Source organism: Diadema antillarum, unplaced genomic scaffold (genome assembly GCF_040938485.1).
Source record: "Diadema antillarum isolate AM-2024a unplaced genomic scaffold, OU_Dant_1.0 scf00000141, whole genome shotgun sequence".
In the NCBI taxonomy this organism is placed as follows: Eukaryota; Metazoa; Echinodermata; class Echinoidea; order Diadematoida; family Diadematidae; genus Diadema; species Diadema antillarum.
The window spans coordinates 2314528-2335333 of NW_027271030.1; the positions used below are offsets into that span (position 1 = coordinate 2314528).

General features: G+C 38.7%; 1 protein-coding gene across 1 annotated transcript in view; it reads left to right on the top strand.

Annotated features, from left to right (window-relative positions):
• The first annotated feature begins 2934 nt into the window (after positions 1 to 2934).
• Positions 2935 to 20806, top strand: part of LOC139721285 (complement factor H-like) — a 32369-nt gene continuing 14497 nt past the window's right edge. The window contains exons 1-10 of the mRNA XM_071632607.1: positions 2935 to 2999; positions 4966 to 5148; positions 6277 to 6456; positions 8137 to 8316; positions 13365 to 13562; positions 14285 to 14491; positions 15349 to 15570; positions 17064 to 17255; positions 17939 to 18055; positions 20234 to 20326. Coding sequence (XP_071488708.1) covers positions 5001 to 5148; positions 6277 to 6456; positions 8137 to 8316; positions 13365 to 13562; positions 14285 to 14491; positions 15349 to 15570; positions 17064 to 17255; positions 17939 to 18055; positions 20234 to 20326 — 1537 coding nt within the window. The 5' untranslated portion in view covers positions 2935 to 2999; positions 4966 to 5000. The remainder of the gene's footprint in view (positions 3000 to 4965; positions 5149 to 6276; positions 6457 to 8136; positions 8317 to 13364; positions 13563 to 14284; positions 14492 to 15348; positions 15571 to 17063; positions 17256 to 17938; positions 18056 to 20233; positions 20327 to 20806) is intronic.

The window sequence follows — 20806 nt, forward strand, 5'->3', positions numbered from 1 at the left end:
ACCCTGAATGGAGCCGTTGGTGTTACAACGATATGAACCAGAAAGGGTGCAAATTCGCACCTTAATTTTTGTTCACCCCATGGGGTGCAGAAAAAGAACTCAATGGAGGGGTGCAAATATGCACCATATATGTTGTTAAATATAGGGTGCTAAATAAGCACCCCTTTTTGGGGTGAAAAATAGAACCCTAAATGGAGCCGCTGGTGTTACAACGATATGAACCCTTTAGGGTGCTAAATAGAACCGTAATTTCTCTGTGTGTATAGTAGTATTAAAACAAGAAGAAGAACCAATATCAATAATTATGATATAAAATGATGATATCTATGACAGTAAGAATAACAGATAACCATACCAAAGGGCAAAAGATTATTTTCGTGACATTATTCGTGTAATTATAATCTACATTCTCTTTTTCCTTTCCTACTGTGTTCTCGACTTAACATACACATCGCATCGCCGTCTTTTCCTAATATTTCACCTCTTCATGAAAAAATACTTTATTTTTGACTCTCTATTGTGATGCTTTGTGATTGAAACATAATTACAAAATAACAATTACATAGCTACCTTCTCGGGGTACATTATTTCCCTTCTTGGTGTCTGGAAAGTTATTCCTATATAGAAGTCACTAATTTGGTTCAAAGACGCAATGAAACGTGACGCGCAAAAACATAACAATCGACATTTCTTCCGAGTATCGGTTAATCTCTTTCTTTAGGAGTGCTAGCCGAAAACTGTACCTCTCTTGAGGCGATAACTTTCGCAGACATCACATACGACCCACCGGCTGTAGCTGGGCACCCGGACACTTATCAGGAGGGAACTGTAGCGACGACACAGTGCGACGACATGTACGCCGTCTTCCCGAGCGCCTCGGCCGAGAGAACGTGTATGAATGGATCATGGAGCGGTCGATTGGGCTCTTGCCGACACATAGGTATAGCAAACAATACATAGTTATGTAGTTGTGTTTACGGATTGTTCCTCTGTTTGCAAGTCACGTATCATCGGGAAAATTGAACGTGAATATTTAACTTATCCCTGCAGTGAAAAGAAATATTCAAGACCAATGATATGTCACTATTGCAGCGTGTATGTGCCACATAATTAAAGTAACACCTAACATTGTTTACATTGTGTTCTTTTTACGAGCCGTCTTTTTTTAACGATCGACCTCTCTAGGCCATGAAACATTTCCAGTCAAACGCGTCACACCATACTGATGGCGCAGACGTTTTAAGCGGCGACTTTATGTGATTTGTGTTTTTCTCCTAAATTTGCTTTTGGGGTTCCTTCATATTTCACTTTTTATTGAAAATATGCGTTGATGTAGATACGCTTACACATTTTATAGTCTTGATCGACTTTATATTATATTTTCTACCTTGTTGTTAGCATTTTTTATTTCTTTATTCATTTTTTTTTTGCGAAATAGGCCTAAAATTTATAACACCAATGTCGAATGAGGTTATAGTTAGTGTGAAGAAAAACGCAATGGAAATGTTCACCTTGTCTCGAGTTTAAGAACGGTGCATTTTCAGTAATTCAATTTAAACAGTAGAGGACACTGAAACGAATTCTTCACTATAAAGCCATCTACTTAGCAGCCAATGTGAAAATCATCGAATTACAAACAACCAGATAGCGATCCTCCACTCTTATGTTTCTGTTACTACCGAAGAAGAGCCAAGATAACAGCAGAATTCCAACTGAAGAATCGGACGAGGAATAGGAAAGTTATGAAATCTTAACTTTCAGAGATTACTTGTATGTTTTCACTAATGGGTGACATTAGTCACGATCAAGTTGGACATCTATTGAGGTGAACCCTGCAGTATAGCCCCAGCCGTTTGCGACTGTCGTTCTCTTTTAAATCTGTACTTTGAATTGTAGTCAACTTTTAGACGAATCTGCTCACTTGATGTTGTTCTATTCTGATGATATAAGATCGCGATTACACCTCTTCAATAATGTACCGTCCGTTTTCTCCTCACTCCTACCCCTTTTCTTATATTTTCTCTTTTTTTACGTCTCCCGTATAGGCAGAAGGTGTCGAAGAGACGATTTTTTCGTTGGATACTTGGGACAGACCTGCACCACGGCGTGTACGAATAGACCTCGAGGGGCGTGTCCGCGGGGCAAAAGTTGCATATGCGATGGTGTTTGTGGATGGAGCTGCGTAGACATTGGTAAGAAGTAAGATGTAAGCCCCGTAGTGTGTAATCGAAAAACACTCAGAGAGGTGGAGAAGATTTGAAAGTCAATTTTTTCATCGAAAAGTTCATTCAAGCATGTAAGAAGACAAGACTTGTGTATCCATGGAAGTCACTTTTTTATTTTAGATATCATTCTTGAAAAGAAAATCCTTACCTTCATTTTTATTCTTGTCCTCTAGATGGTAATTGACATTTATTGTTACCACGGTTAAGTCACATCTTAGTGGATCAACAGCGAGAGCAGATTTTCTTTTCCAACAACGAATTGGAAATAATTCTCTTAAAAAACAAATGTCACCTTTAATCACAAATGAAGAGCTTGCTTCCAAAAGGCTCTAAATGCATTAAAAATAATGGATTTAGCGCCTTTTGGAAGCAAGCTCTTCAAATAAAGGCGAATTCTTAAAAGAAAGTTGATTATCTATAATTGAAAAAAGTAGTCCTCGGCCAAATGTAACTCATCATGGGGTGTTAGGAATTCTGCCTGAAAAGCATTACCGGCACATAGCCAAACACAATGTCGTGGTGGCTTTGCCAATATCATGAAACAGAGAGGTATAATCCGATTTTCCCCACATGCAGATGCCGACAACTTTTGCCCCGAGCTTGATGAGGCCAGTCTGAACATCGTGGTGACCTATAACCCACCCGGAAGACCATACAATGCCGTGGCAACGGTCTCGTGCGCAGAAGAGTACCGGCATCTCGATGGCAGTCTCACCCGCCGCTGTTTAGCTGGCCATACTTGGTCAGGTAGAGAGACCGTCTGCGCACCTCAGAGTAGGTTTCCTCTTTATCATCAATTTCGCATTCTTCTTCTTTCTCATACTTTTCCTTTTTATTTCTCATCATAACCGTTACTAATTTTGCATATATCATTGCTTGTCACCATTGTTATCATTCATACTTTCTTGTTTTGCTTTCTTTTTGTCTCTCATCCTACTCCTCTTCTCTTCTAACCATTACCACCACTAATCTTGTGCCTGTTATCATTCATTATGTACGTTCTTCTTTCTTTGCTTTCTCATTTCCAACTTCTTTTCTTCAACATAATCTTTACTACTCTGATGTTAACAGTTACTGTATGATGTCATTGTTATCATTCATATAATTTTTATCATTTTCCTCATTTAGACTGCTTTCAGCGTTTTGATTATCATCCTAATGACCGTAGTATTATTTATTTTTGTATCATCGATGTTATTTTTTATTATATTCTAGGCTAATGTTGACTGAGATACCGGCTTAATACTGCATTTATATGAATGGATGTTGTTGGGTTTTTTTCCTCAGGACATAGCAAAGTGCAAGTTTTACGTATCAGTGCATTAACTGTTGCTATGTCTGGATAGTTGCTTACGAGCTCTCTAGTTGTGGGAAACAACCTTTATCTTTTAAAGGCATAACCTACCATTTGCAGATGAAATAAAAACCCTATAGTGCTTTAAAATAGTTCTTAAATGTGAGTTTGGAATAGAAACAACCACTGCAAAAACATGAATCCGTATAATCAATGTAAAAGTATTGTTGATTAACAAAATATGAACAATGATTATAATAAAAATGTTTCCAGACTAAATCGTCTACAGTTATGGTTTAATGAGGAAAATACTGATACTATCTCCTTATATTTTAGGATTTATTGTAAAAATGTTACATCGAAGGGTGTTTTGTGATACTACAGACCTACTAGTATGCATCAAATGTGATATCTTGAACATTTTTTAATCACTGTTTCAAAAGGTAAACAGGACCTTGAAATGTATGTATGCATTTACGTTACCGAATTAGTCTTATATTGGTTCAATCAAACGACTGTTTCTTCTGTTCAAATTCACTCGTTGTTGTTTGAAGTTCCTTGTTTCTGTGTGCACGCTAATGATAAAGATTATAAATAAGTGTGTGGCGCGTGTGCGTGTGTGTTTCTATGTAAAGCTCACATCATGTGGAGCCATGTATTATAATATTGTATGTTTTGTTTCTTGTTTTTCGTTTATTTTCTCATTCCCGGAAGGAATATGTGATGAAAAAGCAGCAACATAACAGGCATCATTTCAGCGGCAAAATCAATATACATGTACAACTGTACGCATAAAACACATGCGTGCATCTACAATTACACTTTCAGACAAAATTAAAGATTCTCAATTCATGAATCCATAAAGCTAGCAAAAGCAAAGTGTATCAGACAACACTCACATGCCACAGTAGTAAGAAGGAAAGACTGTACGGAAACCATCAAATTAAAAATAAAGTTGTTATTGACTGATGATGGCTTCCCAGTATGATAGAAAAATTAGATAATATACTCTCTAAAAAAATCGAGTGAAAATATTCACTCTTAAGGGAAAGTCTACAAAAAAAAAGAGTGAATTAAGAGTGAAACTGGAGTGAATTTTGAGTGCTAATGTTCATTTTCACTCGTTTTAGAGTGACTCAGGGATCACTCCAAATCTTTGAGTGATCCTTGAGACCACTCCAAAATGAGTGAAAATGAACATTTTCACTACAAATTCACTCCAATTTCACTCTAAATTCACTCCTTTTGTATTCATTCCTTTAAGAGTGAATATTTTCACTCGATCTTTTTTAGAGAGTACAGTGAAACGATCATTTTCATTATCTGAATATTTCTGCAGTTCTGTGTGTTTAAAAAAGGTGAACTTCACATGACTTTTAAGTGAACTAGACTTCAACTTTCCTTTTGTCTGTCTGTCTGTCTGTCTGTCTGTATGTTTGTCTGCAGAAGTCTGCGGTGAGTTACCGCAGATTCCGCAAGGAATGCCTGCACGAACGAACCGGCTTTACTTTCTGCCAAATGACACGCGCACGTACACATGCAGGCCTGGCTACGTGATCCGGGGAAGTGTGTTCTCGGTGCAGTGCACTGAAAACTACACATGGACAGAACCGGAGTTCACGTGTTCACGTAAGTCATGAAATCATCACGTACATACTACATTTGTATGTCGTTTCTTTCCATCTCTCGGCTGTTGCATTTCATATTGTGCCAAGATTGTATGTTCAGTCTGTGTTAAAGTAGTTTAATTGAGAAACCAGGATGGGTTGGGATTCATTTACATAACTCGAAGTTACCTGTCGCCCATAGATCTATCCGACACCACGGGCCAGATGGAATTCTATACCCGAACGAATTAATTCATGTTTATCATTTTTCTTTCAAAGCAAACAAGAAAAAGCACATTATATGAAATTATGGAGATCAGCCGATATCTGATTCTTGTAACTTCAAATTGCTTAAATAGGGACAATATGTTTTGCCTGTTGCTATAAGAGGGGACGGCATGATTAAGCACAGTGGAACTCGACCTAAAATCTATATTTTTTTTTACAAAAGCCACCTCATCGCCCTTGCAAGTATAAAGGAGGTATATACTAACTCGCTTAGTAGGACCATACCTCCTTGCGCGTCGTACTACCATTATGCAGTCATACAACTTTAAAGAGAAGAACGAGGATAAGAAACCTATTCGTAATTACACACTCTCTCCAAAGACAAGAAAACAAACGACCCCTACCAACTTTACAGAAGAATAAAGCCCCTGCTCGTGAAAGTCACATCTTGAAGAGTAAAGGGAATGATTTTAGCCGATGTGGGACTATATAAGCGGGCATTTCATTTTTTTTTTCAAAACGTGTACTAAACTAAAGTCCAATGATGTCATGATGTGTTTCCATATCAGTGGTAGTGACGCGTCGTCTTCAACAGATGTGAAATGATATAACGGAAGTGAACAAATCATAGTCTAGAGATCAGAACTGATTCCGTCCACTTTCATCGATGATTTTTTTTAGAAAGCATGTAGAATTGGACGCTAATACCAAATAAGCGATTCGAAGAGAGGAAAATTAATGTCCATCCTCTTCTTTTTTTATCCAATTTATCCCTCATAAGGTGATTTCTTTATTAACTTCAATAAAAATGTTAAATTTAATTCATATTACCTACTGAACAGCGGAGATAGTTCATTTGTTTCTTTTTCTTTTCTTTTCTTATACCCAACGTTTTTATTCCTCCTGTGAATCTCATGGGCAGCCAGATCCTGTGGCTACCCGGGGCGTATTGCCGACATGCGCATGGTTGGCAGTGTGTTCTTGTACGGCTATAGAGTGACGTACGAATGTAACCCTGGTTACGAGAATCCACCCGACACCATCCCATATAGAGAATGTCAGACGAATGGCGAGTGGACCTCCAACACACCTACATGTCGACGTGAGTAAACATTTTAGTCATCAATAGTCACCATTGCCTCGAGAACCTGGATGTCAGTTTCAAAAGCTCGCCATAAAAAGGGGTTTGATTTTGTTGATTTTGTTTTTTCGCGTAACTAGCCTGACTTGAAAGGCATAGGATTTATTTTACTCTTTGAATCAATGTTCAAAGGGTATGCAAACCAAATCGTTTCAAGTGGAATGAAATCCAAACAAACATGTTGATTGAGTGAATGTAGCAATATTAGTAGAACGCATCAGTGAAAGTTTGAGAAAAATCTGACAATCCGTTCAAAAGTTATGAATTTTTGGCAGTTTGGTAACGAGACCGAAGACTACTACAAATCATGACATCGCATATGTACTGCGATATAAGGAAAACATAAAGACAAATTCCACAAAATTTCATTCATGTGAAAAGTTTATAATCATTTCCTGGACTTGTCACTGATATATTTCAAAGGTAGTATTATTCCCCCTGCTCTCTGAAAGGAGTAAATCTATTGCTCTTTCATGTTCAATTTGCTATACATTTTATATAGAAGACTGAAAATATGTTGAATTTTCTTTGTGTTGTTCTACATATCAGAGCACATTGGTATGTGATGTCTTGATCTGTAGTAGTCTTTTGCACCAGCGGTATCGTTACCAAAGCTTCAAAATTTCGTAACTTTTGAACGACTTGTTCGATTTTCCTCAAAATTTCACTTTCTACTAATATTGCTGCATTCACGAGCTCAATCAACATGTATTTCGGGGTTTTATTCCCCTTTAAATTTTATGGAGTATGACCTGACTTGGGTAAATTTACCGGCGAAAATTTTTCTCACACATTAGATTTGTAGCAAAATGACAAAAACAAGATAAACAACCAAAGCCTTAAGCAATTCCCCACAGTCAAACATCAGTAAAACCAATACTGTCGTTAACATCGTTTACTCGAAACAGAATTGCTGGAACACGAATTCCCGCGCAGTCATCAGTTTTTTTTAAATGGATATTTAATGACGTCATTGTCCAATGACAGTTATCATCACAGGTGATGACGTCATTACGACTCTACTTTGGGATAGTAACTTAGCAGCGAATTTCTCCATGAGGAATGTAATATCTACTAACTACTTGCTATTTCTACCCCTGTTGCTATTATCATCAAGTATAATTCAAGTGAGAAGTGTCACAGTTTTAAGAATAAAGTCATTCGACAGAATAATATAGATTTTGTTGTTACTCTAGGCAATTTTTTAGCTTAGAATGTTACTTTAAAAACAATTCAGACGTTTTGACAATAATTATTGTCATAGGTATATAGCGATATGATGTCTCGCCTCGGTGAACTTACAAATTCTTACTAAATTTTCGTCACGTTTGTGTTTTGTTTGTGTTTTTTGGGGGGGTTTTTTGAAAAAAAAAACATAAATAAATCTCCTATCTCTTCACACCGTAATATTGTGAAATTGCAACCACACAGTGGCAGTGACTTTCAGGGAGAAGGGAGCTGTATAATTGCTCAGTTTTTGACTAATAAAAAAGGGATGATTCATTAATAGTTTGCCAACCTTAAAAGTAACATCAACACACTTTTTATTGAAGGGGTTTGAAAATTCACTATTCAAGCTGCTGTATTTGCACTTGGCATGGAACTTCCCTGTATGAAACTGTCCATACGTATCCCAAAAAGGCATTTCGTGTCCGCCGATCAACAGTCTCGCCCACGGGACGGTAGTGACCTATAACTTCAACTACGAGTACGAGAGCAGGTTGCGATTCTCGTGCGACGCTGGCTACCGACTGCAGGGGAGCGCTATCCGAGAGTGCGAAGCGAACGGAGCGTGGAGTGGCGAGGAGGCAGTCTGTGTGGGTAAGACGTTCTCCGCTGTGTGACTCGAACCGTGGGCCCGTTTCATAAAACTTGTTATCAGTGACAAGTTGTCATAGATGTGACAAGCTACTGAAATCCTTGCATCTGATTGGTTGAGAGCAAATTTGTAATAGAAATGTGGCAGTTGTCAATGATGACAAGTTTTATGAAAAGGGCCCTGTGTTGTGATCGCTACTAATAATATACTCTCTAAGATTGACTTGTTAAGAACAAGAGTGCGTACAAAAATGTGCATTTGGGCGAGACAAATTTTGCTAGTTGCTCGACATTTTGATAATAGAGATCAGTCGGAGATCACGCATTATTTGGGGCAATCACGATTGCCCAAATAACGATAATAGAGATCATGGTCATGAAAAAAAAAATGGTAACAATAAAATTTATAACGATGTATTTTGAATATGTAACAGTATTCCAGTGAGATGATGAAATTGATGATGATGGTCAAGGGCGTACCGAGGGGGGGGGGGGGGGTGTTTTGGGTGTTCAAACACCCCCCTTTGCCAAAAGGGGGGTGTTTAAGGTGTTCAAACACCCCTCTTGGGCAAGAGGGAGGTGTTTGAGCTATTCAACACCCCTCTTCAGCAATGCTTAGATGTTGACAAATGAAACAAAAGCTGTCTTTACCGCTTTTATTTCCGTTTTGAATTCCGCATTTCCTTTCTTTTGCGTTCATTTTTTTTCTCTCTCTCTTCCTTGTTTTAATGTTTGTGTGGATGATGATACATTATGGAGTTACATAATATCATACGCACTAAAGAACTCGTGTACAGTACGTGTTAATACTACGTTACTGCACCGCGCGCGAAGCTGACGCGCAAACAGAAAACCAAATCAAACAAGATAAAAACAAAACATGAATTCCATGTTTTGTAACGCTGAAATATACAAATTTTCGGCTCGCTCGCTGCGCCCGCTCGCCAAAATTTATCCAAAAAAAAAAAGAAGAACAAAACGTAATGATGACGTGGAAATATAAAAATTTCGGGTCACTCACTCGTAGTAATTTAGAGTATTTTTCCAAGTCCTTAGTTTGTTGGCATAAATCGTTATCTATGAAGCCGTCACTATCCCATCTTGATTAGAATTGTAAGATTTAATAACCAAAAAATGACAAGAATTCCATGTTTTGTAAGGTGAAATACAAAAATTGTCGGCTCGCTCGCTGCGCTCGCTCGCCAAAATTTATCAAAATTTATCAGATTTTATATCACCCTAAAAAAAAAAACCTTTTAAGTGCTCGAAAAAGCACATCAAGTGGAAAAAAGTCCCTACCGGGATGGGATTGGGGTTGAACACTGTTGGTATAAATCGTTATCTATAAGACCGTCACTATATCTTGATTAGAATTGTCATTCGAAGATTTAATAACCAAAAATGACAAGAATTCCATGTTTTGTAAGCTGAAATACAAAAATTTTCGGCTCGCTCGCTGCACTCGCTCGCCAAAATTCTTCAATATCTATTACATTTAAAACACCCTCAAAAAGACCCCTTCTATAAGTACTTGAAAACGCACATCATGTGGACTTTTTTTAAGTCCCTACCGGGATGGGGTTGGACACTGTTGGAACAAATCGTTATCTATAAGGCCGTCACTATGATTAGAATTGTAATTTGAAGATTTAATAACCAAAAATGACAAGAATTCCATGTTATGTATAAAGCTGAAATATAAAAATTTTCGGCTCGCTTGCTGCGCTCGCTCGCCAAAATATATCAAAATTTAGGGTTGCCTATTTATACATTTAAATCACCCTCAAAAGACCCCTCTTAAATTTATCAGATTTTATATCACCCTCAAAAAAAAAAACCTTTTAAGTGCTCGAAAAAGCATATCAAGTGGACTTTCGCTCGCATTTAATCGTTATGCCATTCTCCTGATGTTACTGCCAGCAACTGCCAGCAGTTGCACCCGGTGCGCCCCCTCCCCTTAATTTCTAAAGCGAAAAAATATAGCTGCCAACAGCAGTTTGGGGACTTAAAATGTCAAAATTTTCAAGCTCGCTCGCTTCGCTCGCTCGCATTTAATCGTTATGCCATTCTCCTGATGTTACTGCAAGCAACTGCCAGCAGTTGCACCCGGTGCAACCCCCTTAATTTCCAAAGCAAATATGTATATATATATATATATATATATATATATATATATACATATATTATTATACATAGCTACAAACGGCAGTTTGGGGACTGTAAAATGTCAAAATTTTCAAGCTCGCTGGTCATACCTCCCCCAATCATGAACATAAACCGACACCCTTGACGACCAGTGGCGGATCCAGGGGGCGCACCGGGCGCCCCCTCCCTCCAATGCGAAAAAAAATATATATACATGTAGCCACAAACGACAGTTTTTGGACGGTAAAATGTCAAAATTTTAAAGCTCGCTCGCTTCCCTCGCTCGCATTTAACCGCTATATTCCATTCTCCTGATGTTACTGCCAGTAATTGCCAGCAGTTGCGCCCGGTGCGCCCCCGCCCCCCCCCCCCGAATTTCCAAAGCGAAAAAATATAGCTACAAACGGCAGTTTGGGGACTGTAAAAATGTCAAAATTTTCAAGCTCGCTCGCTTCGCTCGCTCGCATTTAATCGTTATGCAATTCTCCTGATGTTGTTATCAGTAATTGCCAGCAGTTGCGCCCGGTGCGCCCCCTCCCCTTAATTTCCAAAGCGAAAAAATATAGCTACAAACGGCAGTTTTGGGAATGTAAAATGTCAAAATTTTCAAGCTCGCTCGCTTTGCTCGCTCGCATTTTATCGTTATGCAATTCTCCTAATGTTGCTGTCAAATTGCCAGCAATTGCGCCCGGTGCTTCCCCTCCCCTTAATTTCTAAGGCGACAAAATATAGCTACAAACGGCAGTTTTGGGACTGTAAAATGTCAAAATTTTCAAGCTCGCTCGCTTCGCTCGCTCGCATTTAATCGTTATGCAATTCTCCTGATGTTGCTGTCAGTAATTACCAGCAGTTGCGCCCGGTGCGCCCCCTCCCCTTAATTTCTAAAGCGAAAAAATATAGCTGCCAACGGCAGTTTGGGGACTTAAAATGTCAAAATTTTCAAGCTCGCTCGCTTCGCTCGCTCGCATTTAATCGTTATGCCATTCTCCTGATGTTACTGCCAGCAACTGCCAGCAGTTGCACCCGGTGCAACCCATTTAATGTCCAAAGCAAATATATATATATATATATATATATATATATACATATATTATTATACATAGCTACAAACGGCAGTTTGGGGACTGTAAAATATCAAAATTTTCAAGCTCGCTTGCTTCGCTCGGTCGCATTTAATCGTTATGCAATTCTCCTGATGTTGCTGTCAGTAATTGCCAGCAGTTGCGCCCGGTGCGCCCCTCCCATTAATTTCTAAAGCGAAAAAATATAGCTACAAACGGCAGTTTGAGGACTGTAAAATGTCAAAATTTTCAAGCTCGCTCGCTTCGTTCGCTCGCATTTAATCGTTATGCAATTCTCCTGATGTTGCTGTCAGCAATTGCCAGCAGTTGCGCCCGGTGCGCCCCCTCCCCTTAATTTCCAAAGCGAAAAAATATAGCTACAAAGGGCAGTTTTTGGACTGTAAAATGTCAAAATTTTTAAGCTCGCTCGCTTCGCTCGTTCGCATTTTATCGTTATGCAATTCTCCTGATGTTGCTGTCAGTAATTGCCAGCAGTTGCGCCCGGTGCTTCCCCTCCCCTTAATTTCTAAGGCGAAAAGATATAGCTACAAACGGCAGTTTTGGGACTGTAAAATGTCAAAATTTTCAAGCTCGCTCGCTTCGCTCGCTCGCATATGCAATTCTCCTGATGTTGCTGTCAGTAATTACCAGCAGTTGCGCCCAGTGCGCCCCCTCCCCTTAATTTCTAAAGCAAAAAAATATAGCTGCCAACGGCAGTTTGGGGACTTAAAATGTCAAAATTTTCAAGCTCGCTCGCTTCGCTCGCTCGCATTTAATCGTTATGCCATTCTCCTGATGTTACTGCCAGCAACTGCCAGCAGTTGCACCCGGTGCAACCCCCTTAATTTCCAAAGCAAATATATATATATATATATATATATATATATATATACATATATTATTATACATAGCTACAAACGGCAGTTTGGGGACTGTAAAATATCAAAATTTTGATGTTGCTTCCGGCCATGAGGTGCGCCCCCCCCCCCCACCCAATGTCTTGACCCACGGTACGCCACTGAACACCCCCCTCTAAAAAATCCTGGGTACGCCTATGATGATGGTATTGATGATGATGGTAAGAAGAGTATCATTACTACTATTACCAAAGATCGTACACTCAATACGATCTTTGACGGACTTTGCTGTTACTATTACTATTGCCACTGATAGTGATAAGTGGTAGAGATAGTAGTAGTAGTAGTAGTAGTAGTAGTAAAAATAGTAATGCTACTGGTAATAAAGTTGATGATAATAATAACAACAACAATAATAATAACAAGAAGTCGTTTATCGGTTTGCATAAAATATTTGTCACTATATTCCCCTCTTGATAGATTTTGAAGAGAGGAAATTAGCCAAAGAAAAGAAAAGCTACGATATATGACAACTCATACACAAAGTGCCTGGTGGGAGATTTTTGAGGCACTGGTATCGCCGTAATGTCTTTCACGAGACTTCGACAGTGAACACCTTTTCATAAGTCATGTGGAATCTTCGATTTGTGAAGTGTTACATTAGTTAAATTTTCACTATCAACCTCAAATTAATCTTTGTATCTTTGTAATAATATCTGTATGTTATCATCTTCGAAACAGAAATTCGGGTTTATACATCAGGGAGGTGGCACCTCCTTCTTTTCATTTAAGCCGAGTTGTTGCCTGCCAGTGCCAAGTGCTGCTGATGGAGCTTGGTGGTTTCCTTTGACAACCATTTTCACTTTCCTCGTGTATTTTTCTTTGCGTTGCTGTAACGCCCCCCCCCCCCCCTTATCATCCTGAACACTACTGGAAATAAGTCAGCATTATTTCTCATTTCTCCGCAATTGTTTTTCTACCAAAAAAGAGGTTATATGCGATGATCTTGGTCCACCTGCGAACGGTAACATAAACGAGGCAAACAGAAGAGCAGTGTACAGAAGCGGGGATGTGGTTTATTATCTGTGCAACGTGGGCTTTACAATCAGGGGCAGTCGCCAATCCAACCAATGCACAGATAACGGACGCTGGGCCTACCTGCGACCCCGCTGCATCAGCATATACAGTAAGTAAGGCCATGATCAGCTGGTGATTGCCTTCATTGCTTTGAAAGTGCGATTCCACAGCCCGTTCAAGTCTGATTTTGAGGATTGTAGTTCCATTCGGTCCAGTTCAATTTGCTTCTGCATTCCATTTTTGGTACAATTATAACAGAACTTAACAAAATGTGCGTAAAATGTATGAGTTGTACCTACACGTCATCAATATATACATTATGGAGTACTTTCACATAAAGGGAACATATTATTTGTCATACAGAGGAAGAAATATTGAGCGATGTTAAATCAAAGGTACACTATTCGTTCTATCTATGACAGGGAATGCTCCGAATTAGGTTTTGAGAGAGAAAATGTATAATACGTATAAAAAGGAAAAGCAGGGGACCATCTTCATAAGCAGAGCTTTACTTCGAAGATGGTAAATGGTAACTGTCAATTTATGTGGGAAACATATAACTCATCGTTAAAAGTAATGAAAATGAATAATAAAAAAAAGAAAAATAGTGAAAGCACTCGAACATAATGAGAGATCTTTCATTCAAAGTCAGTCGTGAATTTTGATGCTCATTTTCCCGGGGGTTCAGCGACGCCACTACACTAACAGTTGCCAATGGTGTCCGGCGTCAAACACTGTCGACTTCATGAAGTCCGCTATACATGTATATAATTCATTTACATATATATTATAAACTATAATGGTAATGTTTGATATCTTTCCTATGCCTAGATGATTGCCCATGGCCAAATGTTAATGACATTCACCTCAATCTGGCCAGTTTCGACCCGCCAAACCCCAGCTCGACAGAAATCGCCCACGGTACCCGCGTGGAGTTTACGTGCCAACGCGGATACGAGTTTATTAATGGGGCGTCCGAGACTGTATGCCACGATGGACGGTACAACCCTCAGCTGGATTCCATAACATGTACACTAAGTACGTAGGTACAGAATTCACATGCCAATTGTATCTCTTATTCTCCATCCACACTTCTTCCTCATCCTCCATCCCCTCTTTCCATCTTCATTTCGCTATCCCTTTATTATATCTGTCTATCTTTGTTTGATGTATCTCTCTTCTTTCATCTGTCCTTGTTCATTTTCTTGTACAAGTAGATTTGTAAAAATCTAACTCAGAGATTAAAGTATCCTTTGCAAAAGTCTTCCCGCTGTAATGATAGCAATATTGCAAGCAAAGTGTCTTTACGCGAGACAAGTCAAGTTGCAAGAGAGAAAGAGAGCCAAGTCTCAGCGAGATGAGGCCTTGGTCAGAACAGGGAGGTGACCTGGTCAGAATGACCAACTAAATTAAATGGGTCGCGAAAGTACATGAGTGGAAAGTCCCCTGCTGCCTTGGAAAGGGGTGGAGGTTGGAGTGGGGTGGGGGACGATACGAGGTATGATGTTCACAAAGGACAAAGTAGAGGAAAGTTGCGTAAAGTTGAGAAGTGTTACGTACCTACTACGCCGAATCGGCCGCGTACTCACGGAAGTCTTATTGACGGAAGTAAGTGACAGCAAGTATGAGAAAAAGAGGTATTTTGGTAAATCCTTGGATCGAACCTCAAATGATTTTTCGTCGGACTGGCATAGAGTAGGTGCGTACCATTTGCGTAGGCGTTGGCGTGAAGTAGCATAGTATTGCGTACTATTGCGTACTTTCTACCAATCAAACTAAGTGGTTTGACGTAGGACCACAGACGTCTCGAGAAATCTAATGTTCTTCCTGTTATGCCATCTTGAAATGTCTCACATTACGATATCGTCTCCTTGAATACACCATTGTTATTACAGAAACATGTGTTCAAGACACACTCGCGAATGGGAGAAACCTGTACAGAAGTAGTGCAACTGGAATATTCCGACCCAATATCACCCCCACACATGGGTCTTTCAGACTTATCCAATGTGAAGAAGGCTACACTACCACTGACCCCGACCTAAGCCAATGCGACGACGGGATTTGGATACAGGAACTAACTGGCGCTAATTCCTCGGCGCCAAGATGCGATCCTGGTAGGATGTTATTGCCTTCCTCTTACTGCTCGGAATGCCGTGACTCTAGGTATATGATATCACACATTCCATGTGACTGGAAGCTGCTACATGATGCAGTTTGATGCCATCAACAGCATCATTTTCTCGAATTCTTTCCTTCATTCTCCTCATCTCTGGAAGAAAGTCACGTGTTATTGTTGTTCTTGTTATTTAATGAGGGGAAAAAAAGAACTCTGTTGGTGATGACTTGTCCCATCCAATGTTGATATCAAACAAAATATACCGAGCAACATCATCAATTAGCTAGGTCCATACCATATGCCATCAACGATTGATTGTCCCCGTATAGGAGCTAAGTGTCCTCCCCTATAGATCTAATAAGAATACATGTCTACGTAGACAATAGGGGATCTCATGGAACGGAATTCTGTCTGAAGCGCTTCGATATTCAAAGCACTTCATGCAGTGATTGACTTATTGCTGCATGTGAATAAAGTGCGTGGGAATTTTCGAAGATCGTATACAAGGAATGGGTTAGTAAGCTGTAGGTTGTTCTTCTGATTGTTTCATGAAGCACTGCGCCAGTACATAATGAGTTGTTATTGTACACACATGCACACACCTTCACACACACACACACACACACACACACACACACACACACACACACACTCACACACACAAACACACACACACACACACACACAACCAACCAACCAACTAACCCACCAAATTAATGCTGTATTCCTCACGATCACACATCACACGGAAAGTCCGTATTGCAAACTATTTGTTAATAATAAGGAAGCCACTGTGGCAAATCAAATGACATTTATCATTTTCCTTTTTCTACCATACACAGATTTCCAAAAACCTCTCTTTTTTTGGGGGGGGGGGGCAGCATTCCATTCTATTTTAATTTCGAAACTCAAAATCACTGTTAGAGCTAAAAGTGCAATTCTGCACAAAATGAACCGATGAGCAGCTATGGTAGAGGTTCATCAAAATCTGCCTTCATTAGAAGGCTGTGAAAATCTGAAAATTCCCCATGTTTTCACAAAGTAGGGATAATAATCACAAACTTCTCTTGCAAAAAGGGTGAAGTGACTTCCCCAGACTCTCTTAGACCCGTTATAGTTACAGATCCTCACAAGATTTCCTTTTCGACTTGACTTCAATTAGGATTCGTTGTATCCTTCACATCAAATTATTGCAGTCTTGGATTGCGGCAATTGTGAATCTTGGGGAGAGGGGGGGGGGGAACTGGGCATAGTTGGTTTATAGATGAAAGCAAAAATAGAGTGCATTAATATTCATAACACTGATGTTGGGTAGTCATTTTCGGTTACCCCAGAATCGCATGAGTCATTTTACGCTCGTCTCTGACTAGGGCAATATACTTCTGGTTTGGGAAATGCGTTAAAGTGACCAGTTCATTGCTATACTGCTTACGTTTATGTCTTTTTTTTTTTGCTGCTTTTCAATTTGATTCATTGTTCCCATCTTCCCAGATCCGTGCACGGCCATTCCAAACGAGAACATGACGGTCAGTTACGGACGAGATCCCCGCCAGGACGGGCTGTATAAGAACGGAACCACGGCCACAGCCCAATGCGACGATGGTTATCTTATGGCGATTACCAGTGAAACCTTCGTCTGTCGGGCATCACGGTGGATCCCCGCCACGCCCAAGTGCTTGTTGGGTAAGAGCAATAATGATAACACTTCCACTTGTACTGCTATGACAGTGACAACCATCAACACGTCATGGCCTAATAATATCGTTATCGCCATTTATCAAAATAGCCTATTATCATCATTTTGTCATAGTTTTCATCCATTACTGCCATTTACGTGTCATTTCACCGGAGTCTTGTCAGGGTATGCATAGTTCCCAACAGAAAGAATAATAGGAAACAATATTTCTTTATGATCAAGACATGGTACAGGTGAAAATATTACCTATAACAGACAAACATGAAAAAAAAAAACATTTTCATTATAAAATTAGGGAAAAGTGTTTAGTCATATAAGCCCCTAGAAAACCAAAACAACAAAATTATTTATAATCATAGTGTACTTCATAATGACAACTCTAACTTTCTTATAAATATCTTTTCAAACTCTTCTTAGAAGTATTTGTAGTTAAAGAATTTGTAACTGTATCTGGTAAAAAATAAGATGAATTATTATTGCGTTGCAATATTGTTACATTGGTGACTGATGCCTAGACATGCTGACGTCATATGAAATGAATACATGATTATGAACAAAGTGAGATCTGGGAAAATCATGTCATTTTGGTGGTCCCACGCAGAATGATGCAACTTAATGTCCATTTGTTTCTCGTTTGTCTGTTGTTTGTTTGTTTGTTTGTTTGGGTCAGATACCAACCTTGCGATCGGATCAACGCCTTCTCAGTCGGAACTGCAACCAACTGCCCATCTGGCCATTGACGGCCGTATCAATGGTCACTACAGTGGACACTCCTGTACTAGAATAGGTAATCGCGCACCGGAAATCGCTTTATCCTCTCAGACCAACCAAATCAATACACTCGCCACGTATATTGATACGCGCGCATGGCAGATTGTCGTTAGGGTGTGGGAGTGCGCTCTGCCAACATTCGCAGGGAAGGCGCGTTAATGACGATCTGCCACGCGCATGATGATATACGAGGGCTATCAGAGTATTCAAGGGAAAAGTAAGCCTATGTTCCCCCCCCCCCCTTACTTCCACCAAACACTATAGGCAAAATTTTGTAAATTTCATAAAAGGATAACACATACAAGTGAATACACATCTAAATTTAATCTCTGTAATCTATTGTCTACTTTTCGTATTAAGTGAAAGGAATCTGATTTGTTTTTGTTTTTTCGGGGGGGGGGGGGGGGTCATAATGGCTTGTCAATCTTTTCCTGGTCAACTTGGACCAAACAAGTTCGGATTCTTTTTCAGAGTTAATCTCACTTCTTCTATATACAACTCTCTTTAAAGTTTTTACTTTAAGTAGTCATTTTTATTGATGAATAATATCCTTTCATTTTCCCCTTTTTGTTAGGGGGTTGGATAGCTCACTTTTTTCTTTCACTTCTGGATATTTGGGCTATATCATCTATAATGTGTATTTTGATCCGTAATTTAAAAAAAAATATCATAAACGGAAATTCACTAAATAATTATTCAACCAATAATTAATTAGGACAAACTAGGATCGCACACACACACACACAAAAAAACCAAAAATCTTTTTCCAACGTTATATCGAGCCTATCTGGATGAATTCAACAAGTTTATTTCATACCTTATTTCAAACTTTAGAAAACTTACTTAAGGGTCACACTCCTTTTTGCTCTAATTTCATTACTGAGTGATTTTTAGTTATTTTCTTCTTTTATGCGACTCTTTCTTCCTAAATTCAAATTGTGTATTTGATTTCTGTGAAAAATGCAATGCATGATGTGATGTTTCAAAGACCGCCTTTCAAATAAAGCAAGCACGCGAAATGGCGTTTCGTCCATCTTTTAGGTAAAAGTTGTTCTAAGAATGATGTCATATTATATGCTCCAATTCTGCAATTATTTCATGTATATCATGGATTGCACTTGTGCAAAACCGTGTTTAAAAGAAAAACCACATGATGTTATTCTGTGTAAAACACAGAAATCAAATCACATCATACTATGTATAGTGGTTGAGGTAGACGGTTATAGTGCATTCTTTACTAGTCACGAGTGTTTCTCTGTCCCCATTGTCTGCTTATATCGTCACACACATAGTTCACCAATATGTATATGGGGCACTAAGTGTCACATGGTCTATTTCGTTACGAAATCAGTCATTTTGTCGACGAAATGTTCATTACGTTACATAATGACAGCATTTCTTTAGGAAATGTTCATTACGTTACGAAATAATAATTTTGTAGACGAAATATCCATTTCGTTACGTAATGACAGCATTTCTTTAGGAGATGTTCATTACGTTACGAAATATTAATTTTGTCGACGAAATATTCATTTCGTTACGGAATGACTATATTTCGTAACGAAATGTTTATATCGTTATTAGATAACACCATTTTCGCGACGAAATGATCGACGAAATGATAAGAACATTTCGTCGACGAAATGACTAATTTCCTAACGAAATAGACCTTGCAACACTTGGCGTCCCATTTATGAACACCCGTGTGTGCACAAAATGATATTTCGAAAGTAATGATCCGAAATGAGCGAGCTCATTTGATAGAAAGTCATTTCCAGATATTTATGCAGGTTTATTGACGGTTACATTCTTTCATCTCTGTGATCGGAATGATTTCCTACCATGACAGAGTCAAAGCTCGTTTTGAGGCATCCATATGTAATCGACAGAGATATACTTTGTTCCAAAGATTTACGAAACAGACTTTGGGTTAAGGGCGACGAAGATTATGGTAACGTTCAAACAGGCTCCTGTGGTAATCTTGAATGGCTGATTTGATTTTGTGATTCCTTTTTAATTGTGCGTTTGTATGTTTGTTTGTTTGTTTTGATGGGATGGGAGCAGGGGAGTAATATATGGAAGTTTCAGTAATGTCGTCATCATGGTTATTTGATGATGTGCCCCCCTCTGTGGCTTTAGTGAATGTATCTGTATTATTTCATCAGGAAGTATTTTGATGTTGTGGACTTTACAGGTCCGTCAAAAAATGCCTGGTGGAAAACAGACTTGGAAGCAACGCATATTGTTCAGGCAATACGGATTTTCAATGCGTTCGATACTGGTCAAGGTGAGAATAAACACGAATCTCATTCTTAAGAAATCTATGGTTCCAATAAAGAATACAAAATTATTGATTTGTACTGTTCAAATTTTGGACAATTAATGTACAAACTAATAAATCATTCCCTTCCTGTTCTGTTTTTGATTATTTTTCTGTTTATGTTTGTGTATGCTTTATCTCATTCTAAACGAATGACGTGCATTTAAATCTCATTTGAATAATATGTTTAAGTGACATCGACCTTTACTTTTTTATTTGTTAATGTCATACTTTCGTCGGAAATGAAATAGAAAGAAATGAAATGAAGTTTATGATATATATATATATATATATATATATATATATAATATATACATACATATATATATATATATATATATATAAGAAACAATCTTCTTAGTTTGCTATTTATTAATTTTTTTTTTTGCTTTGGCTTTACAAGCAGTTGATAAGAGAATAAAGTTGTCAAGAGTATCGATATTCGCT